At 32.5% G+C, this 16,836-nt stretch overlaps 1 protein-coding gene and 1 long non-coding RNA gene across 3 annotated transcripts in view; one reads left to right on the top strand and one right to left on the bottom strand.

The window, feature by feature from the left end:
• The window catches only part of CASK (calcium/calmodulin dependent serine protein kinase), a 367,163-nt gene that overhangs the window by 332,590 nt on the left and 17,737 nt on the right, over positions 1-16,836 (top strand). Inside the window, 3 exon segments of the mRNA XM_074300811.1 lie at positions 1,945-2,060; positions 11,105-11,185; positions 11,286-11,366. Coding sequence (XP_074156912.1) covers positions 1,945-2,060; positions 11,105-11,185; positions 11,286-11,366 — 278 coding nt within the window.
• Positions 1-16,836, bottom strand: part of LOC141561339 (uncharacterized) — a 95,318-nt gene that overhangs the window by 22,347 nt on the left and 56,135 nt on the right. The gene's annotated exons all lie outside the window — the stretch shown is intronic.

The raw sequence follows: 16,836 nt of genomic DNA on the forward strand, positions 1-16,836 counted from the left end.
CAGCATGTCAGTTCCTTATAGATAATTGAAGAATTCATTCTGTTTATTGACTGTCTTAAAATTGTTTTGACATCTTTTATCCTTAAAATATATACTACTTTCTTTTCCTATTCCCCCTCATTAAAAACTACATATTCATGGAGTTTAGGTCATTCAGATTGTTATGGTTTAAAATAAATTGTGCCTTCAGGATAATCAAACTTATTTTCTGTGATTACCAGTTTTAACAAAAATGTATTTTGTATTGAAAATTATTAAAACTATGAAAATTTAGTGTTCCCAGTTTCCCTTCCTTTAAAAATTCAAATCTTTTGACATTTACTTAAGAGGGATTGTATGAGTGAGTATGACTAAGCCATTGCAAAGAAGTCTGCTTCTAATTCCTTAGTCATCTTCAGCTCTTCATGCTCCAAGTCTATTCACAGAGAAGAGTACTCATTTTTTGATGAATTGGTTCATCAATTGACAGTAATTCTTCTTATTTTCTGTAATATGAATCTGATTTTGAAGACTTTTCATGGTCAAATGTGGTAGCAGTATTAGCAATTCCATTTGAAAGAATATAAATGTGAAATCATGAACATGTTATCTAGGAACATGGTTTCTAATTAGGTTATGTTATTATTGCGACCTACATTCATAAAATTTATTTTAAATGTTGTATCATAAACATAATATTAAATCATTCTGTATATTCCAAACAATTCCCACCAATCAGATTATTCATCTAAAAAAATGTTATAAGTCTTGATAACTATTTCCATTAATAATAATAGTTAATAATTGCTTAAAATCTTTTTTCTTAAAGCCTTAAACAAAACCTCTTTGGATACCACTAATATCTGCTTTGGGATAGAGTTTAATAATAAAATAAATAAATAATATTTAATATATTTAAATTAAATAAATATTAAAATAATAATAATAATAATAAAAGAAGAGCAGTTTCACACAGTGACACTATATAAGAAAAACTGCCACTGTAACATAAATGTTATGTTTTATGCCTATCTATGTGTGTATGTATATATTACAATAAAATCTTAGGGGTTTTTTTTAGTATTATAGAGAAGATCCAGGTATGGGTATTCTTATTTTCAACACAAATGGACAATAGAAATTACTTATTAAATGATGAGTATAACTATAACCTACTGACCAAGTGTTTAGTTTTCCTATTAAAAACAAGTGACTGTGGGCCATAATTGTTGCTATTTTTGAATGTATCTCATTTTTTAGAGACCTCTCATGTTAAGAGATAGCTCAAACTCAAACTATGCAGTACTTTGGACATATGGATCTGTGAGCAAATTTCTTCTGGGATCTAAATCTGATTTTTGAAAGGTCTTAAGAACAGAAAAATTGGAGTTCATGAGTCACATTCGAGTAATAACTTATAGGGCTGCATAGATGATTGCACTGTAAGGATTGCTTAGCCTTTTAATTAAATATGTAATTCTGTAGGTTTTGCTGAAATGTAATTGGTTCCACAAACTTTATATATAGAAAAAATATTAAAGCCTACTGAAATGTCTTTATATAAGTACCATGCTAAGAACTCTAACAGAGGATAGTCAATTCAGTTACTCACATCATGGATAACTTACAGAAACCTTTTATTCCAGATTATGTATGATTCCTCACATTATGATACATACTTCTGCTTCTCTCTTCCAGAGGAAATACAAACTTGTTTTAATATTATCCTAAGTTAAAAAAAAAAATAACTAGGAAACTAGATATAGAACACATCTTATATTTTCTAAATTATTTTTGGATTATTTGAACTATAAGATAATTTAATTCTATGACTAGAGTTTTAGTTTAAATTTTATTTTACACAGAAATATCATGTCCCCCTTAAATAAAATCTTGTTTCTTGTCAGCAATGCTTATGCTAAGATAAACCTATATACTAAATTTTCTTTTCTCTTTCTGGTCTAGGAGAGTAGCTTGTATTGCCATGGAGAAGACCAAACAGGAGCAGCAAGCCAGCTGTACTTGGTTTGGGAAGAAGAAGAAGCAATACAAAGATAAATATTTAGCAAAGCACAATGCAGGTAGGAGAGAGCGTAGCTGTCACCAAAATCGTGTCAAATGACACTTTATCAAGATTAAAGAGAATCTTTTCAATCCCAGCCCAGATAATTAAAATATCTTATGAGGGATCTTAGGCCACTTTTCAGAAAACTTTTGTGTCCATTTATATTTTCCAGTTACTTGAGAAAAGTCTCATTTCTCTTCATTGAAAAAAAAAAATACCACTTTGTGTAAGGGGGGTATCACAGCAGTTAGTCATGTTCTTTGTGAATATTAATGAAAATACACCATAGCCAGATAAATATAATGGTCTGAATCTTTCTTTTCAAATTAGCCCACTTCTTGGAAATATACCCTCTAATAAAGCTATTCTTTCAGATTCCCAGCTCCTGGCTTTCTTCTGTTACAGATCATTCTTGACCTTTGATTTTGTTGGAGTACTTACTATGTATAAGAAAAAGTGAGCTCCAAAATGTTCAGTCTCATATCCCAGAAAGTTTGGTTTCCAATTTGAAAGAGGATTAAGCAGGTGTGATTTATTTTTAAAGCAGATTGTTTAAGTTGACATGTTTTTCTATAGTCCTTTATTGCTAAGCCTTCCCTTTACCATTGTAGTTATCTATTAGATAAAAATTATATGAAACATTCAGCTTTTTAGATGTACATGTGTCCAGATTTGCAACTGAAACAAATAGGTGTTTGATTATTGCATAATAGTTGAATTCCCATTACAATTGCAAAATATAGTTTCACCTAAAAGAAAGTGCAAAGGGACATAAAGAATGGAATTTATTTTATTTTCAGTACTTCTTGTGCATTAGTAACCTTTTCTAATAAAGAAATTGTTATGAGGAATTAATGTTGACATAAAATTTTTTCCCAGAATTTCAGAAATCGTACTGTATTTTAGATGTATAACAGTAAAACCTAAGTAAATCCAATAAGCCTTTTTTATATAGAAAGAATACAGTGTTTTGGCACATAATGGCACAAACACTTTGTGTTGTGTTGAAATATAATATGCTGTTCCCATAATACATATTCAGCAAAGGAAATTATTAAGGACTCTTAAGAGTTTGTTTGTTTGTTTGTTTCAGAAATCAATAGTGACCATTGGGAATAGTATGTGTAGTGGGTATGCCTTTATAATCTAATTTGAAATTTGAAGGGTTTTCTTCCTTCATTTTAGTTACCCTGCATTGATTTTTATTTTCAACAATTCAGTTTACCATTTATTAAGTCGCTACCTTGTGCTTGATGTTTGTGCTTTCCTGAAGATATGATTGAATGCAGCTGCTGCATACAGAGCAGAAGCTCCTAGCTTGGATCTGATTGCTTTATATTAGCCAGCAGTATTACAAGACAAAATGAATGTAATGTAATTAATCTCTCTTCATTTTAAATATTCGAGTAATGTCAGTTGGAGTTCCGAATAATCAAAAACTTGGTTTGTTTCAGTGGAATACTTGAACTAAGCTTCCAGTGATATTGCTTAATCTATTGTTGACTCTATTTTCATACACTTTTTCAAGTTACTTTATAAAGCTTAAAATTTTTTAAATGCCAAATTGTATTAAAATAACATTGTGATTAATTTGGAAAGCAAGGAAGCTACTAATTATTGCTATCAGTTCATCCTCAGAACACACAGTTACATGTATAGCAAATGAAGGGTATATGGAGTATAGTATTAAATTTTCAGGTGCTTTAAGGAGAAAAACAAGAAATAAGCTAAATATGGGTTGAAAAGTTTTAGCTCCATAATTTTTAAAGTGTTGGACTGTATTCATGGCAGTTTTCAAATGTTATTTTAATGAAAAACATACAAAACAGCAGCCAGACTTTTTCCCTTCTTCCTTTGTGTCTCTTGTTCTGTTTACTAATCTCCTCCCTAGTAAATCTAGTGATAGAGAGTAGAGAAACCTGCCACCCCAAAAATAGCTGAAACCTCCAAAGGCCACAAGGAGTTGAGATGGTAACAGAAGAATACCTTCAAAGCTAAGCCCAGAGTTTTGTTGAATCTTGAGGTATACATGTGAGACTATTCTTTTGCTGAGGATTTTCTTATTTATTACAGATTATTAAAATATATCATTATCTCAGATCTAAAAGCCACTTTTCAGGTAGCATATTACCCAATAAGCATAACAAATCATAATAAGCATAACAAAGTTGTATTGTACTTTATGGAAAGACTTGGCATAAAGATCTACTTCCATATCTGCCATTTATTAGGTGACCTTGATCAAACCATAAATTCTCTGAACCTCAGTTTCCTTGTTTACAAAATGGGAAAAATATTCAATTTCACATGATTGTCTTAGTATTTTGTAAAAATTAAGCACATTACAAAAGTGAGTTATGTATTGTCTGAATCTATCTGGTCCTCCAAATGGTCTTTATGAAATTGGCAAAGCAGATACTGTTTTATAGAAGAAAAACTTGGGCTTGGTTGTCTACGTATAGGATCAAGGTTTAAAGTTGGAAAGAATCTTGGAGTCCATATAATACAACCCCTTTAAGTACATATATAGTACTCAGAGTTGTTTCTTTGTAAGTTTAACACCCCTAGAGGGGAAAAAACCTAAAGACCTAAGTTGGATTACAGGACTCAGCAATTATTAACTGTATAACTCTGAAAAGTTATTTAATATCAGCCTCGGTTTCTTCATTTGTAAAACTGGGACATTACCTGAATTGCCTCTCAGATGAGGAAAATATCTTAAAAGTTATGAAGTGCTATATAAATATAAGCTAATAATTAATTACTTTGGAAAACAATGCATTCCCTCACAAGACCTTTCACTTCATTGCTGAATAGCTAACTATTAGAAGGTTATACTGAAAATCTGCTTTCCTATAACTCCTATCCATTGACAATGGATCCATACAGATTTCTTCTCTTCCTCCTTCTCCTTTTTTTTATATTTTTAAAAAATTTGGGGTTTTTAAAAAATACTTTATTTTAAGTGCTCTTCTTTCCACTAGCCCCTCTCTCATTCATAAGGCAAGATATATAAGTTATATAGTGAAGTCATATAAAAGCATATTTCCAAATTAGCCATGTCCTAGGATTTTATGGAATCATTGATCAAAAGCTAGAAAGGACCTCAGAAGCTGAATAACCCTACCTCATCCCAAATAACAGCTTTGTAAAATATTGAGAGCAACTATCATGTCCCTCTAACTTTCTCGAATCTCTAAGATTTTAAAGGTTCCTCTCCAGAGGTGGTTTTTGAAGCATTTCATCATCTTGACATCCTCCTCAAAGTACATATCAATTTGTCCAATTCCTTCCTGAAATGTCTATCTTCTAAAAATAAAGATAATATTCTACATGTTCTCCAACTGATTATTATCACTCATATCCTATATTTATATTGATTTAGTCTACGATTAATCTAACTTTCTGGGCAAATGTCAGACTGTTGTCTTATACTGAGTTTGTAAACAGTTAAATCCCTAGATATTTTTAGCATAACTCCAGATTTCAAAATTCTAGTCTATTCTATACTTGTACATATAGTACATTATTTTCTTATATGCATAAATATATATCATTAAATTTTTATTTCTTAATGTTGAGCCAGCATTCCACTTCAGAATATTGATTCTGCATTCCACCCTTATTAAATATGTTTCATCAGATCATTGATTAAAATTTTGAAGAGGCCAGAACCAACTACAGAACCTATGGCATACCATTCAACAACTCCTTCCAAATTCCCATTAATCAATATGTTGCAGTTACATTTATTCAGCAGTCTGTGAATCGAATAGAAATGTCATAAAATCCAAATTTCTCTGATCCACATAGATACAAATGGAAACTTTATCAAATGACTTGTTAAAATTCAATTGCTTTCAGCCTATAGTTTTCCCATAATCTACTAACTTAATAAAAAGAAAATTCAGTTTTCTTAATGTTGTGAGAAAATCCATACAGATTCTCGATGATCACTTGTTTCCTTTCTAAATACTTAAATACAATCTGCATAATAATACACTCTAGAATTTTTCTGGGAATCCATGTCAAACTTATTGTTCTGTTGTTTTCTAAATTCATGAGGTTTTTTAAAATCTCCTATAAAAATTGTCTATATTTCCTTGTCTCTGGTCTTCCAACATCTTCTCTTGTTTTCCATAGTTACTTTGAATTATCAATAGCACCTCAGCAATCTTGTCTTCATTCTTTCAAGATCCTGAGACATAATTATCTGAATCAAGGGATCTGAAGTCATTTAAAACAGCTAAATGTCGACTTACTATCTCTTTATATTTCATGAACTTTCATTTTACTTTAGCCATGTTTTGTCTGACCATTCCATTTAAAGATCATTCTTTCTGAAAGAAAAAATGAAACAGAATAGACAAATAATTCTGCTTATTCTCTGTCGTGTTACCATTGCAGCATCTGCTCCAAAAAGTGAGCCTATTCCTCCTTTTAAAAAACTTCCTCTAAAGGTAGCTTTGAGTGGTCCTTGTGCTGTCTTATCTTTTCCACAAACCTCACATTATTCTCCCCTTTTTGTCATCAATCTTAGGGTCTTTTTTTTTTTATCTCTGCACAGCCTCATTGGTGTCTTTTCTTTCTATCCAGGATTTATGTTTTGAATGTATTGTCATAAATCTATCTCCTCAAACAGTCCATGCTTCTTGAACCATTCCTTTTAGAATCCTTAGCTCCCAGTCAGTCAGTAAGCATTCATTAGCCACGAGCCCTATCTGTTAAAGGATGAAGATTCAAACAACCCAAATAGTCCGGTCCCCTTAAGGAGTTTAGAATCTAATGAAGGAGATAACTTGCAAGTGTGTATGGACAAACAAGATTTAGATAGGATAAGGTGTTGCTGTACCTGTCTTTTCTCTGGAAAGTCAAAAGTAGAGGCCTGATGATGCTTAGCCTTTTTTTTTCCTTTTCTCCATTTGGAAATCTAAGAACATCATCACTTTCTTCCAAAGTTCCTGTCTTTCTTTTCCACCAGATTTTTTAATTGTGCCTCAGGATTAAATACCACACATTAGGAGAGCAAATTCATTAATTCTTTAATATTTAAGGGGTGGTACTGTCAAATCAAGAATGAGTCAGGTGTTCTTAGCAGAATAAGATTTCCAGCACATATTAAACTTTATTGTAATAAACCATCTATATAAAAAGCTGTTATTAACCTAGCAAATTATTTAAGAATGATTAACATTGTACTCTTCAGCAGTAAGGTTTAAACCCACTGAACTGATTATCAGTAAAATCTAAACCCAAACTCTAATAGATTTCTATAGTTTGTTTTTTCAGAAACCTTTTGAGATCATCAGCTGGTAGTTTAATCCCACAACCATTACCACTAAATGAAATAAATGGTCATTAGGCTAAAACAAGGATATTCTCTTGATCCCTATATACAAATAATAGGAGATCTCAGTCATCACTGTTAATTTTTTTCTATCATTGTCAAATTTTGAGATTATAGGCATTTTTGGAGCACCCATAAGTTATTTTTAAGATACCTTTTTGTGTATGTATATCACTGGTAGAGGCTCCCAGAGTAAACCATCTCCGTCCTTGTCACTGTCATTGTCTTAGTCAATTGCAATGGGAATTCCACATACCTAGAATTTTGCACTATATATTCCTTCTATTTTTGATATGCAAGTTCTTCATAAGTGTAAGTTTTATGTTTATTTGAAGATATCTTTTACTTTTTCCTCCCAAAATTAATATTAAGAATGTTTCCTTATGAAATTCAGTTGAGAAATGATTATCTAAATATTTAAAAGTGGCTAGATTTTTGAGTAACATGCCCGACATTTGTATTGTTATAAACAAACTGTACTAGACATTATTTCTAAAGCCTTAGAAATGAATTTGATTATTATTTGATGTTCAAAGTAAGTGTGCTTTCTCCAGTACCAAAAAGATTACAAACCTCATTTGTTATAAAAAGGCAGTGATCATCTGCTAAGACACTCTGTACTTAGAACTCTTAAATAAATCAGTTTCAGATCAGGCTTTTAATATAAACTAGAAAAGGATATTTTCTTCAGTGTTACTCAGTTATCTTCAAGAATATTAGAGACTTGTTCAGTGATATTTTAATGTTTCATTTTCAATCCTTCTCACTTCTTCCTTCTCAGAAAAATTGTAAGATATTTCAAAATACCTTTTTAGAAGTGCTTAATTATGCTTGCTACCACATGTTAGAAATACTGACTGCTGTATACCAGGGTATTGCCAGACTTTTACTGAAATGCATTTATCACTTCTTAATGTGATTTATTTGCCTTGTGTTTAGAATATTGCATGGTAAAGTTTATTTTGTGCATATTATATTTTTTTATTTTACTAATATAATACAAGCCATATCTCAATGACCCCTGTACATTTTTCATGCTGTCTTACTCCCAATGGCCTCTGTGCATGTAAGTAACCCGTCAAGTGACTATGCCTCTTTATTTGCTTCTTACTATTTCCTTTTAATAACTCCTTTCTTTATCAGCTAGCAGCACAGAAACTTTCAAAGTTCTGTCTTTAAATGCTCTCCTTGTATTCCTTGTATCTCTTATGTACTTAAAAATCCTTTTTCATTTGTTTTGAAACCCTATAACCATGTATTGATTTCATTTAGACCAGAGTAAACCCTTCTCTTGCTGCTAGTATATAGTTAGGGCACGAGTATATACCATACTTGTTTATTTGTTGGTATCTAACACTTTTGTGCATATGTGTATATGTGTGTTTATGTGGTTTTTAAATGGGCTATTGAATAGAGAATACAATTAGAGTAAAACTAAAGTAAAAGGACTGGTTTAACCCATTCAGAAAATCTGGCATTTTTTTATGATAGGCTTAATTAGTTTTAAATATTTTATACTTGATAACTTAGAACTTTAGAGATGACAGAAACTTTTAGAGACTGTCTACTTCACCCTCATTAATTTCCAAAGAAGTAAAGTGAATTAGACAATTAGTATAGAATAGATTGTCCCAGGTGCTGACACTAGAATCAAGGTGTCTTGACTTCTGATCCTCCTTCATAGCTGACTCTTTTTTCTGTCATTATATTTCTTTCACAATCCTGCCTTTCTTGGTTGAAAACTATTTAGAACCACCAGTGCCCAAAATAGTACCTTAAGCCCTCTGACTTATTTTTGTAATTCTTCTTCATACTCCCCTCACCCCTAAAATATTTCTAGACAGCTTCATAATAGAAAGGATACCTCCTTCATTTTCAGGACTTTTGTGCAGATAGTGTCATAAATACATGAAAATTTCTAGCTTTTGAGTCATTTTAAAAGACAAGATTTCCAAATATCCCTTATTACCTTCCTAGTACAGTGTTACTAGAAAAAAGTGTATTAACACTGGTTACAACTGTAGAATATCAAGTGTTTTTTCCCTATTTTCAAACATCCTGAATTTCAAGTTTAAGGTTTCTACTGAATTACATCGCAGCTTCTAACAACTTGTGTTTCTAAAACTGTTTTGCTCTGAGGAGCTTGATATCTAATTATCAGAGGTAGACCTGATACTATAATTTTTATCCAGATCTTCATTTGGCAGTGTGATTTTTACTAAATAGAAGCTTTTCCGTATATTCAGCTCTGCTCTCTTTGGTTCCTTTCTTAATCTTCAGGATTCTGTAAAAAATAATAATAGCAGCTCAAAAATGAAATGTTTATGAAAAATTTAGGTTGTATCAAAGTAAAATTTAAACTCCCTGGTACATTTGGGGTGTTATCAGGGATGCAAAAGATAGCTACCATCGACCTAAAAACTAAAATTTTCATCAAAAGTTTTCAAGTAAATATGGGAATTAGAATTATTTTAACTTTAATAATGATGGTTGTTGTTCCCTTTCAGAAAACTTTAATTGGTGATTTAAAATTGAAAAACAAAAACAAAAGGGTTTCAAAAAGACTTCTTTAAAAGAAGTATTTCTTTTCAAAATTTCCTGATGACAAAATTTCCAATTTGCAAAACTTTCCATCTTCAGGTTGTTTTGGCCTTCATTCTATTTCCATATGACTGGATTCAATTCAATGTAAAATGCTTATTATTATATTGAAATAGTTCCCATTTTTTCATATAAACATAGAAGGATAAAATTATGACATCCAGGAGAAGCACTCTTAATCCTTTCATTTTTAAGTTCTTTATGTTGAGAAGTCAACATTCAGAAGTTGAACTAAACCATAATGAAATTTTAAAACTAGCCATTTTTACACTTATAAATTGTAGTTGTGAAATGCACGTGTTAAAGGTTTGAAATTTATTACTAGTTCAATATCTTTCTTGAATTTAAGAGTAACCTTGCATGCTATCATCTCAATAGTTTTAAAGCAGAATGTTGAAAATTGGTTCTCCATCCATTTCTCATCATTCTCTAAAAAGAATATTTTCTATGGAGGCATTTAACTACTTTTAGTTAACATTAGATATGCTGATATTGTATTTATGTTGGCTATTATCTGTAGATTTTTTTTTCTTTAGAGCAGTGGTCCTCAAACTTTTTAAATGGGGGCCAGTTCACTGTCCCTCAAACTGTTGGAGGGCAGGACTATAGTAAAAACAAAAGCTCACACTGTCTCCGCCCCTCAGCCCATTTGCCATAACTCAGCGGGCTGCATAAAGGTCCTCAGAGAGCTGCAGTTTGAGAACCCCTGCTTTAGAGTATTGCTGATTTTCTACCATTGCAAAAATCTGAACAGCATGTAATTTTGAATGAAATTGTGACATTTGATGAGTAGTGCATGGAGAAACATGCAAGACTTTCAAACAAACATATTTCTGTGCATGTATTTAACATATTTTTAGATGCCAGTGACTGACTTTAAGGTGCATTTTCATAGACCTAAAATGAATATTTTTATGTAAAACTTAAATGACAATTTTAAAAAATTGTATAAAATATATATTTTGGCTATATCTGAATATAATTTGTTTCTTTCTATCTTTTAAAAAGTTATCACTACCATAATATTGCCAATAAAATAGCAATGTCTTTCTATAGAGTTTACATGAATTCTTTTAACTCAGTAACTTTTTTCACAAATTTTTGCTTTTTAGTGTTTGATCAATTAGATCTTGTTACATATGAAGAAGTAGTAAAACTGCCAGCATTTAAAAGGAAAACACTTGTCTTACTAGGTAAGTTTGACTATTAATTGACTTACTAGTTTTAGTGATCAAAACTAACTTGATTCTTTTTTTTGAGTTTGTAAATATCCTCTTTTGTTTTATGAAATAGGTGCACATGGTGTTGGAAGAAGACATATAAAAAATACACTCATTACAAAACACCCTGACAGATTTGCATACCCTATTCCACGTAAGTGATCTCCTCTAGAGTTGCATACAAACTCTTTTCTATTCTTTTTAAGACCGTATCTGACCCCTTTGAGGTTTTTTTAAGGTTACTAAATCTGAAAGATGCAAATTCAAATTGTATGTGTTTTATTCAAAATTTGTAATTTGACACTTGAGAGTATTTAGATGGCAAGAATAGCTTTATTTGTTAATGAAGTGCAGAAGATAGAACTTTTATAGTAAGAGAAACAGATGAAGAAAACTCTTTCACCGTGCTCCCATAAATAGAGTTCTAGGAAGTCTTCCAAAAAGCAGTGTCAGAGCTATGTCCTACCACAGAGACACAGTTGCTCTGCTTTCTGTTTCAGCCTATACCTGGTAGGTCCCTTTTATATAGATCATTCAGAAACAGTCATTAATATCAGTTGTGACCTTTGCAGTTTTCTGACCCCCTCCAAATACACTTTTAAGTATCCAATATTCTTCTTAGCCCTTCTAGTAACATCTGAACAGTATGGCGTACTCAGCCTTTATTTGTTTTTTAACCTATAGGAGGCTAAAACCAAAGAGGAGGGAATGGACTGTCTGTGGAGGAAGCAATTGCTTTTCCTCCAATCTGAGAAGAAAATGTATTCCCATAGAGTTAAGTGGGAGATCATCTACTCTAAAAGTTTAGAGGGATAAAAGTAGTGATGCCTGAATGGCAGCCTCCATCCACTTTAGTATATCTAATCACAGAAAAGAAGTTTGCAGTTTTCTTGGGTCCAGGACATAACAGAGAATTTTCCCACACTCATCAAAACATATGAATACTACCTTTTTCTGGTAATTTATTTGCGTGTAAACGATACTGTCAGAAGAAATCTAAAAGGTGTTAGTGAAGATTACAAACTCTTGAGCAACAGTGAAGATTTAGAAGCTTCAGAAGAAAGAAACATATAGGGAAAATGAAGAGTAAAAAAATGTCTTAAAATCAGATTTGGATTCTAGGCAGACCATGGCTCAAACACATGTGAATAATAAGGGAAAAAGTGTACCTAACAAAATAGGCTACAATTATGCAAATGGATTCAAAAGAGCTTTAAACTGAAAAAGGGAAAAGGGGGGAAATAAAGAGTAGTTATATTGTAGAAAGGACATGAATATGCCCAGAAATTCATAAGAGCCAAAAATCTAAGGATGAAAGTTGCAACAAAACCCACTAGCACTTATATTGTAGTTTAAGGTTTGCAAAGCACTTTATATATATATTATCTCTTTGGTCCTCACCACAACCCCATGGCTTAAGTGCTATTGTCATCCCTATTCTACATGTGAGAAAAATGAAGCTGACAAATTAAGAGACTTGTCTAGAATCACACAACTAGTAAGTGACTGAGGCAGGATTTGAACACAAGTTTTTCTGACACCAAATCCAATACTATCTACTATACCACCTATCTGCCTCAGATATCTACAAAAATGGACAAAGTGTCAGTTGAATGCAAGATAAACTACTTGATGAAATGAATCCTTTGCTTGGGATATGACTCTAAAAGTGTGGACGTTATTCAAAATAAACAGGATTATTAAAAGAGTAGAATATTATTTTATGTTATTGCTTATTAAGAAAATATATTCCTTGTGAAGGAACGCCAGAATTTAGAATTGGGGAGCTTGAGGGAAAGCATTTAAATGAAGATCAGTAAAGACCGAAAGAGAAGAAATATTGTCATGGTTTGCTACAAACCATCTGGACAAGAAACAGGAAATAAATAAATTGGAAACAGATCCCAAGTCCATCAGTGAAGGAGATTATGGGAGATTTGAGTTATTTCAACCTTGTGTCTAGCAGATATCTGGAAGGTTGAAGTAACCCAAAGTAGAGTAAACAACAAATGACATGAGACTTAATGACAATGTCTTTGTTCAAAAGCACAGAAGGAAACATCTAATCTGCACAAGAGTCTCACTTAAAAGGTTTCTGGGTTAAAAATGAAGGGATCCTTTGGTGAACCACTCCATTGAATTATTAGAGAACAAAAAAAAAAAAAGTTTGACAAGTATCCCAGAAGAATGGATTTTCAAAAATTCAGGGAAAGGATTTATACTAGTTGATAGACTAAAATTCTGCTGGGAAAATATGCCCAAGACAGATAAAAAGATCTCAAAAGTGAAATTTTGAAAACACAAATAGAAACAATTGTGATGAAAGAGTACAGAGAAAATTGTCTAAAGAGATCGGTGTGTATGCACTCATCAGACAATTTAGATTTTTAAAAAACTTATGTTGAACATGGAAACAAGGTCTAATGATGGGAGATGAATAATAAGTATTTGGTATAGACATAAATCTGTCAAAAAATACTGTCAAGAGTACCAAAGCTTGGAATGAACTCAGGCTGAGGAAATCTAGAGATAGTAGAAAAGATGAAATGTTTATCTATGTAAAGGAAAAGAAGTCCAAAGAATGGGACAAGACTACTCATGGTCAAGAGAATGATGATTATCAGGTGATGGAAAGAAATCTGATCCACTCTTATTTTCCTTATTTTCTTTACCAAGACCAAGGTTCTTGAAAGGGCAGAAGCTATTACTAAAACAAGAAGATAATAAGAAAGTGCACCTACCCTCCTTAATGAGTTAAATCTACTAAGGCAGTATGAACAAGGATAGACCTGATTACCAAGCTATCATCAGTAGTCTTTGAAAAATCATAGAGAGGTGCTCCAGGACTGGATTGGATTAAATATTCACAGGAGGAAAGAAAAGAAAAGAAAAGATTGGAAGCCACAGATTCTCAACTAGTGAACTAGTCAACTAGTCAACTTTATTCCTTGGAAACTTCTAGAGTGTGTTATAAAAAATTGGTTAGTGACTTTCTGGCTTCTTAAGACCAAGAGGGAAAAGTCTAACCATTTTCTCTTGATCTTTATAACCTGTCAAACGTCTCTGAAATAGAAATTATGTGCTAGAGATGAAGCAGCTTCAGCTGTCTCCAAGGCTTGGGATACCAGGCACCCAAAACAAAGCTAAAACTCCTAATAGTTCCCTCTCAGCTCACTCTCCCACTTCCTTTCACACTGCCAACAACAACAATACTAGCCATCCAATCATGGGTGCAACCCTGCACCCAGAATGCTTCTTACCCCTTTTCCAGTGCCAAGCTCCACCCTGCAGAGACTTCAATAATCAATACTATAGTAGTATTCTTTACCGCAAAAGATTTCTGCTGGAGAGCACAGGAACAAAAGGAAAGGACAAGACTTATATCTGGGCTTTAAGTAGAGCTCATCGCCATACCCCTTCATTCCCAGGAGCCTCAAAGATCTAAAACCCATGCTACAATAGTACCAATGTGGCAGCACTCTCCCAGAGCCAGGGAACTGAGTAACAGAGAAAAAAGTCAGAATACCATGCATGGGGAGACTGTGTTAGGTTCCACCTTCCGCCTGAAGGGAAAAGCCCAGAATCCATCTAGAGCCTATTTAACCTCCCCAAAAGACATTTGGGGCATAGAATAGGCTGGTGAATTTCCCAGTGTGTGAGGAGATCTCAGGAGGAAGATCTCCACCATAAGTAGATAAATCAACAGAAGGAAATATGGCCTCCAGATCAAATAAAAATGAGTTTGTATGTCTGAATAAATATTACAAAAACAAAACTATTCAACAGTTGATGAGCGGGAGAACACTGTGACTTTGAGGAGAACATGGACGCATAGCACATTGTTCTTGAGTGGTTTAAAAGAGAAGTGAAAATTTTAAAAATAGAATTTATGGCCTACACAAAAGAAGTAATTAGCAAAATAAAAGAACTTGAATCTTGTTATAGCAAGCTTCACCAAGATATGAGAAGACAGCTGATTAGGGATGCAAATAGATAGAGGTGAAGGGCAATCTAGAAAAAACATAAAAGCAATAATATTAAAAGAAAACATAAAAGAAAAGAAAACATGTTCTTTATACATATAACATGTATGTATTGTAAAATGTAAATGTAAAATTTTTTAAATTACTCTCAAATTAAGTAGTGATAGAGATAACCTAAGAATTATAAGTTTCCCAGAACAAGACAAAATAAAATAAGAAAACTACCCAGAACTTCTAAATACAGAAGTGCTAACTTAAAAAATCTGTAGATCATAATTTCTTCCATTTAAAAATAAAGTATTAAAAGCTATTTGTCTACAAAACTGAAAATTCAACCCAGTCTCACAAAAGGAAAAGTGAACAGACTATAAAGAAATTCCCAAAGAAAAGTATCCCAGCACCAAATATATTTGTAAGTTAATTATATCAAGCATTGAAAGAAAAATTGATTTTAATAAATTGTGTACAAAAATAGGGAATAAAATGATGATACCAACATGTAAATCAGAGGGGGGGAAAAGAAACTAGAGACTAATATGTAAACCAGAGAAAAAAAGGAAATTAGTATTGACTAAAATTTTACCAAAGAGACTAAATAACATGTTGCAGAGATTGCCCACCATGCCCTATTTATATTTATACCAAGAATTCATAATTGGTTCTATATTAGGAAAGATGTATACTCCCAAAAGTATTCACTACTTTGAGAGAAGATCTAATCCAGAGTAAATGATAAGGTTCTCCAGATGCCCTTGTTTTAAATAATATGTTGATTTCATCAAGTCCAAAGACATTGCAAAGTCTCCTGGAGAGGCATGTGATCACTTAAAGGAATTCGGTCTGTCCATCCATACAGGAAAACCAAGCAGATTAACAAAGTCTGATCCAAGATTTTAATACACATCTGAATGGACACTGTATAGAGCTGTTATATCTGGGACAAACTATGCATACAAAATCTTTTTTACTGGCCCCAACTTTCTCATAACAGCAAAAAACCTTTTTTTCAAAATAAATATTGTTGCTATATGGCAGTAATAGAGCACCACTGCCTCCAAAGAACTTAGAGATCTTTAAGTATCCTATGTACAACAATGGAAAACTACATAGGGTATAAATAGAGAGTAACATATGAAGAATAAGGAATCCTGAAAAGAAACAAGAGTAAAAGATGTCATAAAGGAATTGTGTGACAGAAAGAAAAGGAAAACCAATCACATGGCAGGGAGATAGTTTGCCACTGGTACCTTCTAGGATTTGAGGGGAAAGTAAGGAAGGCCTTAAGTATATTACTTCTTGTGGTAAACTTTTAGAGATGAACAAGGATAGACAGGATAGATAGGTGGAAATTTTCATTATTGGAGAGAACTCCTCAATAGATAAAACCACAGTTCTATTTATGAGCTGAGAAAATTATAAATTTTTGGGGGGCGTGGGAACAGAAGAGGGGAGAGAGGGTATCAATCCAGTTAGAGTATAAGGGAAACAATTAATTAGAGGAAAATCTGATTAAGGTCAGAAATCCAAGATGTATATGGAACAGCTAGATGGCATAGTGGATAGAGTCTGGAGTCAGGAAAATTTGAGTTCAAATGTGGCCACAGAAACTTACTAGCTGTGTGAGTCTGAGCAAGTCATTGA

This window comes from Sminthopsis crassicaudata, chromosome 3 (genome assembly GCF_048593235.1).
Source record: "Sminthopsis crassicaudata isolate SCR6 chromosome 3, ASM4859323v1, whole genome shotgun sequence".
Taxonomy (NCBI): Eukaryota; Metazoa; Chordata; class Mammalia; order Dasyuromorphia; family Dasyuridae; genus Sminthopsis; species Sminthopsis crassicaudata.